The sequence below is a fragment of the Onychostoma macrolepis genome, chromosome 25 (assembly GCF_012432095.1).
Source record: "Onychostoma macrolepis isolate SWU-2019 chromosome 25, ASM1243209v1, whole genome shotgun sequence".
In the NCBI taxonomy this organism is placed as follows: domain Eukaryota; kingdom Metazoa; phylum Chordata; class Actinopteri; order Cypriniformes; family Cyprinidae; genus Onychostoma; species Onychostoma macrolepis.
The window spans coordinates 22643115-22658390 of NC_081179.1; the positions used below are offsets into that span (position 1 = coordinate 22643115).

General features: G+C 35.0%; 1 protein-coding gene across 2 annotated transcripts in view; it reads right to left on the minus strand.

Annotated features, from left to right (window-relative positions):
• Positions 1-627: 627 nt before the first annotated feature.
• LOC131534311 (uncharacterized) overlaps positions 628-15276 on the minus strand; it is an 87636-nt gene continuing 72987 nt past the window's right edge. For both annotated transcript variants that reach the window (XM_058767140.1, XM_058767139.1), the window contains 2 exons: positions 991-1086; positions 628-845 (listed from right to left, as the gene is read on the minus strand). In XM_058767140.1, coding sequence (XP_058623123.1) covers positions 697-845; positions 991-1086 — 245 coding nt within the window. In that variant the 3' untranslated portion in view covers positions 628-696. The remainder of the gene's footprint in view (positions 846-990; positions 1087-15276) is intronic.

Sequence of the window (15276 nt, forward strand, 5' to 3'; positions counted from 1 at the left end):
GGAGATTACTGAGGACCTCGGAAAAAGAGTTGATGTTGCTCATCGGGATTGAAAAGCTTACAAAACCATCTCTAAAGAGTTTGGACTCCACAAATCCACAGTCAGACAGATTGTGTGCAAATGGAGGAAATTCAAGACCACTGTTACCTTCCCGAGAAGTGGTCAACCAACAAAGATCACTCCAAAGCAGAACGTGTAATAGTCTGCGAGGTTGCAAATGTTCCCAGGGTAACTTCTAAGCAACTAAAGGCTTCTCACATTGGCTAATGTTAATGTTCATGAGCCCACCGTCAGGAGAACACTGAGCAAACATGGTGTGCATGGCAGAGCTGCAAGAAGAAAGCCACTGTTTTCCAAAAAGAAAATTGCTTGCTAAAGATCATGTGGACAAGCCAGAGGACTATTGGAGAACAGTTTAATGGATGGATGAAACCAAAATATATGTATATATATATATATATATACTGTATACTGTATATATTATTACAAGTGCACATTCAATACAAGGGTATTCTTTATACAAGAACTCTAAAGTCAATCAATGATCACCAAAGGATTAAGTCTTAGCATGCAAGTTGAACGGCAAGAGGGTGAATAAACGAAGACAGCATATTCAGTTTTGTGTGAACTAATCATTTAATCACTCATTTCATGAATACTTGACATCACTGGACAGTGGTTCACACTGAGTGTGTATCAGGATGAGGGTGACGTGTGTATGGGATGGAGCTCTAGTGGACTGCTGGACGTCTCTGCACTGATGTTTCTGTTGCTCTGAGAGCGAGACAGGAGGGCAGACAGCTGCGCGTAACACTGGGCCCGCCTCCCCCTCGGCCAGCTGCCAGCTGAGTGGAGCAAAACAGCTGTCAATCACCGCAGACAACCAATACAGCAGCAGAGAGATGTTGACACAATACACAGAATGATTTTGTTAGTCATTGTTCTAAACATGCTTCTGTAAATGTGAAACATTGAATAGTAAATACGTGCCAGAATGAGATCTGTGTTCGGTAAAAATATCCTTGCTGCCAGTCCAGTAATGAGCTGCCATCTTCCCGTGATAGTCCCTTATATTGACTTTGGCATCTGAAGAGAGAGAGAGAGAGAGAGAGAGAGCTGTTTCAGATTGTACAGCAACACTTTCAAAATAAACATTTTGAATCACTGGTGTTATTAATAACTCATGTTATTAATGTCACCTGTGTTACACTGTGCTGCATTTCCATAAATACACACACACAACTACTATGCAGGTTCGTTTAATGGGACAGTTCACCCATAAAAAATAGATGGCATGATTTTCAGTGAGATTTAATGAATTAAATTTCAGTCTGTTCTTTACACAAAGCTGTCACATTGCTTCAGAAGGCTTGGAATACAGCATATGAGTCATATTATAATAACTACTTTCATGATGCTTCTTATCAGTTTTGCTCCAGTCCCCTTTCACATTCAAGAATACAGAAAGTTAACAGAAAAAAAAATGGCATGTAAAAAATTCAATGAACAACAGATATTTGAACATTCCTTTTTAAACAGTTAATTTTACTTTGTTAGGGGCAAAGTGCCTTAAAGGGGTGGTTGACGGGTTTTTCTAGGCTTGAGGGGTTTATCTGGATTCGTGATGTAATGGACCCGGGAAGTAACTCGTTGTAGTCCCTACGAATTGTTTTTGTAGGCATTAAACTGCCAGAATTTTAAAAGACGATATCTCCGTTTGCATTGAACTTTCAACACCGCAACTTTGCATATATTGTTTATGCTCAAACACAGCAACATTACACACTAACTAACGTTAAAAAAGAGAAATCGCAATCAACCACCCCTTTAGGGGTAGTCGTGGCCTAATGGTTAGGGAGTTGGGCATGTAACCTGAAGGTTGCCGGATCGATTCTCACGCTGGCAGGAATTGAAGGTGGGAATTGTGAATGAACAGCACTCTCTCCACCTTCGATACCATGACTAAGGTGCTGACAAGATGGGATTTTAATAAAAGTTGGCTGTCCATGCATTCAGAAATGCATTCATTCATTCATTCATTTGGTGCTGCATGAAAAGAGAGAAAAAGTGCTTTAAAAAACGGTAGGAAAACTTCCAATACCCATTATGCACTGGGCTAAATAAAACTGTCACTGAGTGGGATACAAAAAGCGGAAGTGTGATTTGTAGTTTTAAGAAAACCCCTGTTGCAGTCAAGAGTCTGCCAGATGGCGTTTTACATGTTTTGTTATTCCCCCCAATTTTTGTAACATCGCTCATGAATAGTCTGATCGATGCAGTGTATTATGGGTATTTCAATTTTCCTACCTTTTTTCACCGCAGCACATTTTGTCTGTTTTCTATGGAAGCCCATTTCTGCCACGAAAAAAAGGTAATTAGGTTTTTATCTAGCAATTCTGACTTTTTTCTCACAAACTGACCGTCATAAAGACCTGCCCTCCTTAGTTACTGTTGTTATGTCCGACAAGCCATGCCGCTCTCACGCTACACATCATGTTCTCACGCAGTGAAAAATACGTCACGGAGCAAAGAGGATACTGACAACACGCCGACAGACAAGACAGAGCAGTTACTTCTGGTATGAAACAAGGTCTCAGGACTCTCAGCTTTCAAATTTTGTCATTTCTAAAGAAATTCAAACAATAAATACTGTTTTGTGGCTCTTTAATGAGAGATTACTGTACTGCCTCAGTTAAAGCTCCACGTGAACCGATCATATTTACTTTTCATATTTTCATATTCATATTTACTTAAAGGGCGGAATAAACATGAATGAACATCAGAACGTATTTTATGCGTATTTATTTCAAGACACCATTTTTCAAGTTTAAGTCCACCAAAGTTAATCAACTCTCCTGTCTGATTTGTGGTTGGGATACAGCTGCGACTCCTGGGCATGTTCACATCAATATAGCGTACATTTTTCAAGCTGTACAACAATAATTACTGTTTTTGCATTATTTTGGTTAGGGTTGGGTTAGGTATAGATGTTAATAAAACACAATCTAATAGGTAAAAAAAAAATATTTATTGTAAGTTTCTGGTTGTAGCTGTCGGACAAGATGGCGGATTTGGCGTCATGATTGGTCAGATCGCCTGTCAATCAAGCTCTTTGCAAATGGTCAATTGTGAGACATAATCTCACCATTTGCAACTTGACTTTGTAACTCGCAATGTTGATTTTATATCACACAATTCTGACTTTTTAACTTGCAAATGTAACTTAATTTTACTCAATTTTGTAAATTTGCAACTCCTCAAAAAAACCTCAGAATAGTGAGATAAAATTTAGCAGTTACCTTTTTTATTTTTCATTCAGTGGCAGAAACAAGGTTCCATAGTTTTCTATTTAGCATGTAGCTGCTTTTTTATTTTATTGATTGATTGATTTATTATTATTATTATTATATATTTTTTAATTAATTAATAATTTTTTTTGCACTGCACAGCCAACTTTTAATAAAACCCTATTTTTCCAGTGGTGAATTGCATCTTTAAAGTGCGGTCACATTAGCAACATTTTTGCGAAATTAGCAAGCAAAAAAAGGTCTGTTGTGAGGAATGGGGCAGGACTAAGAGCCATGGGGGCGGAGCGAGTCCAGTGGCATGAATATTAATGAGCCCCATGGAGGAGCTCAGCAAGGATAAAACGAGGAGTGACGGCAGTGGAAGACAAGAGAGGACATTTACATTGCTTGTTTTGTTTACTTTTCTGCAGAATTTCATTTTGGTTGTTTGTTTATTTTGTCATTAAACTTTTGCCGGTTCACACCTCCTTCATCCTGAACTTATAAACGGTGTTACAAGGTCCATTGTCAGCTCACACTTTCAACCCGGCAAATTTGTACGACCACCTTGAACCCATTGCGAAATCTGCATAGGGAAACTCCCAATCGCGTAGATTCCTATTGAAATGACTGGATTTTGTCTGCGAAAATTCACAGAGCAACAGTAAATCTGACCAGAAACGCTGTTGTCTCACATTCAACACTGTTTTGCAAAGCTATGAATAAAATATGATTACATTTTCCTTCTCTCGCACTCGTAACACACAAACACTCTCGGTAATGACTTTTGCTAACACATAAACAGAGGTGTGAGTGTGTGGGAGGTCAAGGTTAGGCTACTGCCGCCTAAAAATAACAAAACGCACCGTCATCTCTGCCAACAGAGAGTCGTTAAAAATAATACACCCAAGTGCTCTCTCTTTTCAGTCATCCCCTCTCTCTCTTGCTCTGTAGCACATGGTGATAATCACACTGGCCTTGTAGCAGCCATATGGACTTGGGCTGATCTGGAGCCTGCTGGAACACCGCGGCGGTTAATTAGAGACTGAATACTGAGCAACTGAGCGCTGATCTCAATCCCTCCGCGCCTGGACACACTGAGTGGCCTTTTGAGCAGCTCAGGCCTCCAGGGATTCGGGGGGAAACGGAGGGGTAATTATTTGAGATAACAGTGAAAAGAAGAGGTGAGGACTGTGCATTTGAAAAGAGGCCAGGCAACATAAAGAGAGGGAAAGCGAGGGCAGGACAGAGAGGGGGCCGAACGCGCTAAAGGTCAACATCTCCTATTTTTATGTAGAGTGTCAACAGCCTGTTATGCCTTTTTAAAATCATCGCTCTTTTCATGAATGACATATTCTGTTGCTGGAGATTCAGCTTTAGAGATCAGTGCTTTGCCTGACAAATGAATGTGTGTGAATGACAAGCTGCTTTGACCAGCTCTTTTTAGTCAACGAAGCATTGTTGATGACATTTAAAGCTGCATATACTGCAAGTCTTCAAAATCAAATGGTTATCAGGCTTCATAATTCTAATATAATGATGAGTATGTATGGATGCATGTATCAATGAATGAACGAACAAACAAATGTTATGTATATACAATTAAAATTAAGCTGATAATCGCAAATCAATCAATCAATCAATCAAATATTTATTTATTACATCTGTACTACACAATTAAAAGAAATGTTGTTTTGCATATTATTTTAATGGCCATGGAAAGTATTATGACAGACAAACAAACAAACAAACAAACACACACACAAACAAACAATAAATAAATAAATAAATAAGGTTATTTGTTTATTTTTCTATGGTAATGAGGGGATTTAAATGTGTTTAACCATCATGAAAATAATATTACAATTCAAAATGTTTTCATGTTCTTTGTGGAAAATATGTAGGCAATAAGCAATAATTGCCAACTGCATTATTTGGCTGACTGTACATAATCACTTATTACATGGTTACTTACCAAATAAATTAAATGAACGGACAAAAATACTGATTTGAGTGTTTTGAAATCATATTTAATTAATTTATATTAATATGTTGATTTTTATTATTTTTATACTTTTCCTTTTCATTTTAGTTTATTTTTAGTGATTTTGTTGTATGTTTTTTGTTGTTTTTATTATTTTGTTTACGTATGTCTTTATGGCTTTTATTAATTTTTATTTCAATTTTGTTTATTTTACTACAAAATGTTAAACTGAAAATGAGCTGAAATAAAATAACTTTAATTTTATTAAAATTAAATATTTTATTTTATTATATATATCATAATATTTTATTTTATTATTATTTTTTATATTTGCTTTTATTAATGTTTGTTTTATTTCCATTAACAAAAATATTTTCATGGCTTTACTTTTAGTTATTTATAATAACCCAATTGAGTTTTAGTTCATGATAATAACCCCAGTAACAGCCAGATATGCAGCTTAAAGCTTATTATACAAAAATACAATATAGCTTGTACGTTTCTTGACAGTGTTGGGGAAACTTACTTTTAAAAGTAATGCATTACAATATTGTGTTACACCTCAAAAAATGTAACTAATTATGTTACTTAGTTACTTTTTATGGAAAGTAATGTGTTATGTTACTTTTGGGTTACTTTTTAAATTTGGGCAGGGCTTGCTTATTTGTTTTTAATATAAAAAATATAAAAAAAACTCTTCTTTTACAAATGTGAAAGAGCTTTTTAACATCAAAGTGAAATTAATATACCTCAGGCTGAAGGAAATGTAAATTCACGTCTGTACAGTAGAGGGTGCAGCTCAAACAAACTACATGAAGAATATGACGCAGGAGAAGAAAGTTCAGCAATTCAGATTAAAATATTAGGTCAGTAGCAAAGACATTGGTTAACTACAGTAACATCATGTTCACACACAACGCTCTGCATTTACTCACGATTTCTCTCAACATGGCAACACGAGATCTGTCCGTCAAGACATGGTAAAACAAAGTAACTAGCGTTACTTATTTGAAAAAGTAACTCAGATATTTCCTTCTAAATTAAAAAGTAATGCGCTACTTTACTAGTTACTGAAAAAAAGTATTCCGATTACGTAACTCGCGTTACTTGTACTGCGTTACCCTCAACACTGGTGTCTGCGAGGTTCGCCCAGTGAGGGTTCATGTTTGTAGACTATAACTAGTGTTGGACTGTGGCGTTACAGGAAGACTGGCCTCGCAGACGCGACCTCAGGGCTTCTCTGACCAACAGGCTAAACCTACATCACTCTCAAACCCTCAACATCAGTGTATATGGATGTCTCCCCGGTCACTTATTCTATTGAATTATATATTAGCTCCTAAAGCAGAGTATGTGTTTTACACCAGCTTCACTATTGCAGAACATGTTGGAAGATCTTCAACAAAAACAGCACTTCTTCAAGTATTCTGTCGGCTCAAATCCTGAAGTGGACAGTCAACCAAACCAGATGCTAAAAAACCACAGTGCAGCTCCCGCAGCGCCTAAATATCGACGACGGACATGAATTGATAACAATAAACTAATAAAACCGCAGTTTCAATAAAGAGCGAGACGTTAACGCTGATTTTCAACAATCCAGTCACGACTGTATCCAAAGCAACTGCGAGCTGTTTAACAGAGTTATATGATTAGGCGTGTGTCTGGAGGAATTCTGTGTGCTTTAATAGAGTTACGCGGAGGTCTTAAGCTGTACGCCGCTAAGAGAGGCTTATGTTTCCAGGCGCAAAGCGGTAATCCTATAACGCTGTTCAACTATATTGCTTAAGGCACTGCAAGCAGTCAGCTGGTAACTATGTTAAACTATCTGCAGTTCCCTAACCACTCGCGCAGATCTCGCCGTGATAAGATAACGCATTATTCACCCGGAGTGCTATAGAAATCATTAGTGCAGTGGTTTGAACGCTTCAAATAGATTCAGAGTCCTTATATAAAAAACACTCTGGGCGTACTATGGTGCAGTAATGGAATCAGATGGTAAAACCATGGTACTTTAATACATGGGTGTTTCTGCACCTACAAGCACTTTGTAAACTGTTCCATTACAGGGGTTGATTTTGATAAAAATTAACATAGGTAAACTTTTTTATTTTTGGTATAGGCTTTGGTATTATAATGGCTTTTTACCATTTGTCATCGTCATTTATTTTATTATCAAATTGCTTTAATATATAGATTTTATTATTTTACAGTTGTCCAGACTTTATGAAATATGAAAATGTGTGGAATTATTAATTTAATTTAACTTAACTTAATTTAAAAAGATTTTAAAGATTTTAATTTTAAAGAAAGAGTGAATAAACCATTATTGTTGACATTATTTGTTTGTTTGTTTTAATACATCTATTACTCAGTTGGTGTCATTTTTTACATGTACTTTTACCTTTTAATTTAATTTGACTTGATTTAATTAAAAAAGGTATTCTATACAAAGACTGATATAAACCATTATTATTATTATTATTATTATTATTATTATTATTATTATTATTATTATTATTATTTACAACTGATGTCAACCATTTAGTTGTGGTGTATTTTTTTAACCATGTACAATTTACCACCACTTCTATTTCACATTTAATTTAAATTAATTTTATTTTAATGCATTTTGATTATCACTCAGTTGTGTTTTTTTTTTTTTTTTTGTTATATAATTATTGATTTATTTTGCTTAAACAAAAAAAATATTAGTCATGGTAAATTATATATATACTGTATATATAAATGCTAGCCTTAGCAAGAGTCAGCCATTTTATATTAAAACAAAAACAAAATAATTTTCACCACTATTCCCACCAAACCCAATTAAGATGTTGTGTCTATTTGTAATAAAAATTAAATATTGAAATAAACATTGTGATTAAACATTTTATTTTGACATGAAAACATAACATAAAACATTTAATTTTATTTAATTTTATTTGTATTATTTTTATTTACCATGACTAATCATTTTTAGTTTAGGCACAAAAAAAAAAGGGGTGATAATCAATAATTCTGTGCGCAGAACAAATGTCAATTGTTTGACCATCCATTCTTGTGCAAACTATTCCATTGAATTAATGCATGATCTTTGTAACTACTACCTAAAGTTGATGAGGTGAACAGACACACATAAGGCAGTCAAATGCATCAACACGCTGTAGACGATGTGTGAGCAGTGAACAGTCTGGTGACAGTGAGGGGGACGAAGGGCCGCGGATGGCAGCTTGGCCAGGCACGGCTCATTGCTTCGGAGGTTCCCAGGTGAAGGTCTGGAGATCTGGAGATCTCGTCAGTCTGACGGGAGACTGTCTGCCGCTCAGGATACACACAGCGACAGCCTGAGACATGCTATATACCTCTGATTAATAAAGCCCATACTGAAAGTCCATACAATGAGAGTCAGTGGGGTCCAATGCTATTTTGGACCTCAATAATTTTCATTGTGTGGACCAAACCAGTTCATCACAGAAGTTTGAAACAACACGAGGGCGAGGAGCTGGTGACAGAACTGAACGTTTTGATTGAACTGTCTCTTTAGATTAGCTGTTATACCATGTTTAAAGAGCTAAACATCTTTAGTTTAGTGACTGAATTCAATTTTTGGAGATAGAGTAAAGTGTGCTGATGAGAGTGAGGTTTTGTCTTTTGTTTGACACGTCTTCAAATATTCATGACAATCATGTGAGTCTGGGAAAAGCTTGACGTTCACAAAACCTGTGAGATGTTTTCAGCCAGGGGTCTTTATCTTCAGGCCATCAAATCTGTCTGGATTTATACTTCTAGATCAGTGCTTGTCAACTGGCAGGTCTGTTCTTGCTGACAGCAAAGGGAAACAATGCTAAATCATAACAATGATCAAATGAATGATAGTGAAAGAATAGAAAAACGCTTTCCATGTCTTTTGTTGTTGACGTCACATCAAAGGTCAAACTGAAATCCAACTGAAGTTAGAAAAAAGACAGATAGATTAATGACAAATAAGAGCGTCCAAGGAAAATAAAATAAAAATAAACATCTGGTTTAAAATGAAAAGCTTAACGGAATGAAAAATGAAATGCTTAACGAAAAGTTTAACGAAAGGCTAGTAATTTGTTGATGCAATGTTAGGAAAATTCTTAAAATTGAAATGATTTGTGTCCAGTGCTCAAATGCTGCGTGGCCTCTCAGTTTTCAGTGTAATTATATGCACTTGACTCGTGCCAATTTTTAGAAAAATGCTCTGTATTTATGTTGCATTGACATGAATAAGCAAACCGTGCCTCTTGAACCTAGGCCCTCTCCCTCTACCCTCATCGAAAAAAATAAATAAAAATAAACTACCAACCCAGCTTATGGTGTCATCTTCTAAAAGTCATCTTTGATAATTCATAATCCAGCCTTAATGCGATCACACACTGGACGAGAAGCGCAGTGTTGCGCCGCACCACGTCTTTAATATTCACACTCATTGTTTTCTATGAGTGCACGGACACCATCCACGGATCCCAGCTGCGACTCTGGGCGCTCCCTGATAGCACACGTACATCTAGAGACATCTATTTGACATCTGCATTTACATCTGCAAGACGTATTTTTTAGGGTGTTTGCTCATCTGCAATACGTCTATTGGACGTCTCCTTTTAGTTGTCAAATAGACGTCTATTAGATGTCTTTAAGATGTTTATGATTTAGAATGTATGTAAAACTGACATCTGAAAGACGTCTGTCAGACGTTTGTAGACTGCAGATGCTTTCCAGATCAAGAGATCTTTAACAGACATCTCGCAGACGTACGTGTGCTATCTGGGGCTCTTCAAAATCCTGCCGCGCTACAGAGCGGCACTCTCATAGTTTTCCATTAAATTACTTTATATTTGTCCCAAATTATTTTTTTATGTATATAATGACTTCATCTTTGGCTGGAAGATTATATATTGTGCATTTTTCAGCAAAACGTTTGTCTTTCTGTGACACTAATACCCGTGCTTCATAGACTGCAATACATCACACTTTCTCATTCATTCAGTCACCGAATTTCAAACTCATTGACACCACACGCTCATTCCTGAAGTGAACTTTTGACTGTTTGGAGGATAGCTTAAAGGTTTTGGACTGCGGTCTTGAACTGAACGCGACGCGTCCAGTGTGCGATATGTGAATTGCTCTAGACGAGGCGCGGGGCTGCGCTTCTCGTCCGGTGTGCGACCGAGTTTCAGAGATATAACAAAAAATCAGCGCAGCGAGAGTGACTGATATCACCAAAATAAAACATAGCTAAATTTAAGTCAAATGAAAATTCTCATTACAAATGCATCATCACACAACCTTTCTGTGCACATTAAATTTAATGTGTGTAAGCCAGCACATCATTACAGCGCTCCACTCCCAGCAAAACAAATTAGCAAAAGATATTTCATGACAAACAAGCATTATTTATAATAAATAATATTATTATTGGTGCAGCGGCCCAGTAAATGTCCTCACTTGTGTTATTTGCAGTTATTTCCATCGTGAATAATATTTATCAGCGTCCCTGATAGCACACGTACATCTCGGAGATGTCTATTTGACATCTGCATTTACATCTGCAAGACGTATTTTTTAGAGTGTTTGCTCATCTGCAATACGTCTATAGGATGTTTCTTTTTAGATGTCAAATAGACGTCTATTAGATGTCTTTAAGATGTTTATGTTTTAGAATGTATGTAAAAACTGACATCTGAAAGATGTCTGTCAGACGTTTGTAGAAAGCAGATGCTTTCCAGATCAAGAGATCTTTAACAGACATCTTGCAGATGTACGTGTGCTGTTTTTTTTTTTTTTTTCTCGATAGAGATCCCCACAGTGGGCAGAACTTGTCAAAGTTAGTGATAACAAGGCCCGCCCATTTAGAAGATGTGATTGGTCAGTTTTTCTGTCATTTGAAAAAAATTGTAAATATTGATTTTACAACGGTTTAGGGCCTACCCAGATAGCACACGTACGTCTGCAAGATGTCTGTTAAAGATCTGTTGATCTGGAAAGCATCTGCTGTCTACAAACATCTGACAGACATCTATAAGATGTCAGTTTTACATACATTCTAAATCATAAACATCTTAAAGACATCTAATAGACGTCTATTTGACATCTAAAAGGAGACGTCCTATAGACGTATTGCAGATGAGCAAACACCCTAAAAAATACGTCTTGCAGATGTAAATGCAGATGTCAAATAGACGTCTCCTTGATGTACGTGTGCTATCAGGGTAGAGGGCCCTGATGGTTCTCCACTGCTATACAATCCACAAAAGTTGAAATTTAATGACTCTAAAAAATGTTATGTGATGTACCCATCAACTAAAATGTAATGTTTTCTTTACATCACAGTAAATATCTTAAGCATTATTTTCAGACAAATAAATAAATAAATATTTTAAATTAATAAAAAAATATTTAGCAATAACTTTTTTTCTTTTTTCTTTTTTATCCTGAAAACAAAAGGGTTTTTTTCAGAGGAAATAGTCTAAAAAAATAATCTAATCTAATTAATTGAATAATCTAACAGATTATTCCAAACTCTTTTTCTTCATTGTGATAAGCAACTTGAACTTTTTTATTTATAACACAATACAGAGCTGGGTAGATTACTCACAAATTGTAGTCCGTTAATGATTCAAACTGACATGACAAAAACTGTAGTTAGTTACGTAATCCATTACGTTACACATTTTAGGTAATATAATCCGAGTACTTTTTGATTACTTTTAGATTACTTTTGATATAAGTCATTTATCACATTGATTTAAATTATCTTTTACCATACTGATATAAAAACATTAAAAGAGAAAGAAAATATGTTCCATTAGTTGTTATTAACATTATGACACAACAAACTGGGGTTCATGAGTTTAATGAAAAGATTATAATTTATTGATGCACTGTTGAGAGAACACCTTTTTTAAATTGAAATGATTCTTGTAAATCCAATAGTTAAATGATGTGCAGCCTCACAATTTTTTTCTGTGTAATTATATCCACCTGACTAGTGATTGGTCTTTGTGTGAATGTCCACAAAACTGGAAGGCTTTCTGAATGCATAGGCGGCAGCATATTTTAGAAAGGGGAATTTAAAAGAAGAGAAAGAATTAGGCAGAGTTGATAACTTATGAATAATTTATTGCTACTGTGTGAATAACTGATCACTGTAAACAATTAAAAAGTAACTGATTTTAAGGATCAGATTTAAGTATTTTAAAATGCAATGTAATCCAATTACAAGTACTTAATTTTTGGAATCAGATTAGGTAATCCAGATTACATGCTATCATCTACTACTCAGCACCATATAATAATAAAAAAAAAAAAAAATTCATAACAGAAAAGATGTCTTTAAGTCATTGCATTTGTTCATTCATTCATTCTATTTATTTATTTGAACCAACTATTATATTATTTAACAAAAGTCTAATTTAATGAATTTAAAATGTCATGTGGTCTAACCAAGTACAAGGCATTAATATTTTCTTTAAGCTTTAAATATTGTATAAAATATTTACTTAAATTATATATATTCTTCAAGTATTGTTTACACATCTAAATGAATGAAGGAAGGAAGGAAGGAAGGAAGGAATTCTTTTGAAAGACATTTTTTACCAACTACTATACTATTTAAGAAAAGTCTACATTTAATGACTCTAAAATGTCATGCAGTGTAACCATAATAGAAGAGGTGTCTTTAAGTCATTGCATTAATTAATTAATTAATATATTAAATAATTAATTTGTTCTATTTATTTATTTATTTAAATAAATTAATGGATTTGATAATTAATGGATATGCCCAATATGACATTTCAAAACCAATTGAGCACCACTGACCTAAACGTCACTGCTCTGCTCAACTCTAATGTCATTCTGTGAAGAGAGCAATTTACAGTTTGGCTGAACATTCACAGTACGTAAAAAAAAAAAAAATGAACAAAAAGAAGGACAACCCTCTCTCTGTCTCTCAGCGTAGGGTCCAAGTGAGCTGTAGGTGGTGATGGGAAACCATGGAGTATCCATTTCCACACACCATATGGAAACTCTGTGGTTTGTTCAGAGGAGGTGGGATCTAATATTGACCTGGACCATATGTGTTTTAGTGAATTACAAACACAACAGGGCCGAGCGGCCACCTAACACACAACATATGGGCATCTATTCTGTGTTAGGGGCTTTTACAAACAAGACCCCCTACACACACACATGCGTGCACGCCGTCCAAGATCTCGAGGGACTGCTCTTTTGAATTACTCTATTGACACACACCCTAGTTAGCTTCATTAGCGGGACCTAGTGTTAGCTCACAGTGTGAGACCGTCACTGGAGTTTTCTCCCCTAAAAACCAATTATCATTTGTGACTGCACAGTAACTCCAGCTTTGCATCACTGATCATATCTGTGTCTGTTAGCTAGATTTCCTCTTTCTTATAACGGAGTAATACATTTTGCTAATTAATTGGTTTGAGATCAAATTATTTTCAGGTTATTGCTGTAAGTAACAAACATGGTGTCTGACAACTACTTTACTATTTAGTACTCTACTATTTTGCTTAATTTACAGATGTTTAATTCAATTCAAGTTCCAGAGGACATATTCACGCATGCACACTCTTCAAAAATGACACTTTCGTTCTCTTGACAAGCTAAAAGCTGAAGAATGGAATTTGTATATATAAATAGGCAGATATAGAATGTATTGTATTTTAGCTTGCTTATTATGCTCAAGAGCATGATCTATGTAAGTCCACCTGTTATACTACAAGAAACAATGCAGCTGTAGTTCCAACCTTGTAAGTTTGCGAATGTTCGTTTGAATTGTGGGGAAACTGGTTGTGAATGTTCATTTGAACTGTAGGGAAACAGCAAATTGTTGAACAAAACAAAACAAATAAAATAGCTTTGAAAAACTATTTTTACCATCTAAATGTAATGATTTTAAAATGTCATGTGGTGTAACCATCAAGTAAAAGGCATTAACATTTTCTTTAAGCTTTAAATATTGTATACAATATTTACTTAAATTATATATATTCTTCAAGTATTGTTTACACATCTAAATGAATAAATGAATGAATGAATGAGTTAGTTTTGAAAAACTATTTTTACCAACTACTATACTATTTAAGAAAAGTCTAAATTGAATGACTCTAAAATATCATGTGGTGTAACCATCAAGTAAAAAGCATTGACATTTTCTTTAAGCTTTAAATATTGTATACAATATTTACTTAAATTATATATATTCTTCAAGTATTGTATACACATCTAAATGAATGAATGAATGAGTTAGTTTTGAAAAACTATTTTTACCAACTACTATACTATTTAAGAAAAATTAATGACTAAATTTAATGACTCTAAAATGTCATGGGGTGTAACCATCAAGTAAAAAGCATTGACATTTTCTTTAAGCTTTAAATATTGTATACAATATTTACTTAAATTATATATATTCTTCAAGTATTGTATACACATCTAAATGAATGAATGAATGAGTTAGTTTTGAAAAACTATTTTTACCAACTACTATACTATTTAAGAAAAATTAATGACTAAATGTAATGACTCTAAAATGTCATGTGGTGTAACCATCAAGTAAAACACATTCACATATTTTCTTTAAGTATTGTATACAATTATTTAAAGTATGTAATCTTCAAGTATTATGTACACATCTTAATAAATGGATGAATGAATGAATGGCTGAATGAATCAGATCCTTCTGTCCACTCTCAGAAAGATGGGCATCTCAGGAACCGCGCTCCTGTGGTTCGAGTCTTAGCTCTCAGATAGGTCCTTCAGGGTGTCTTGGAGTGGTGAGGTTTCAAAGTCACAACTTCTGGCTACTGGGGTTCCTCAAGGCTCAGTGCTTGGACCACTTCTTTTCTCCATCTACATGTCGTCATTAGGATCGGTCATTGCTTTTCTTATCACTGCTATGCTGATGACACTCAACTCTACCTCTCATTCCTACCAGATGATCCGATGGTAGCT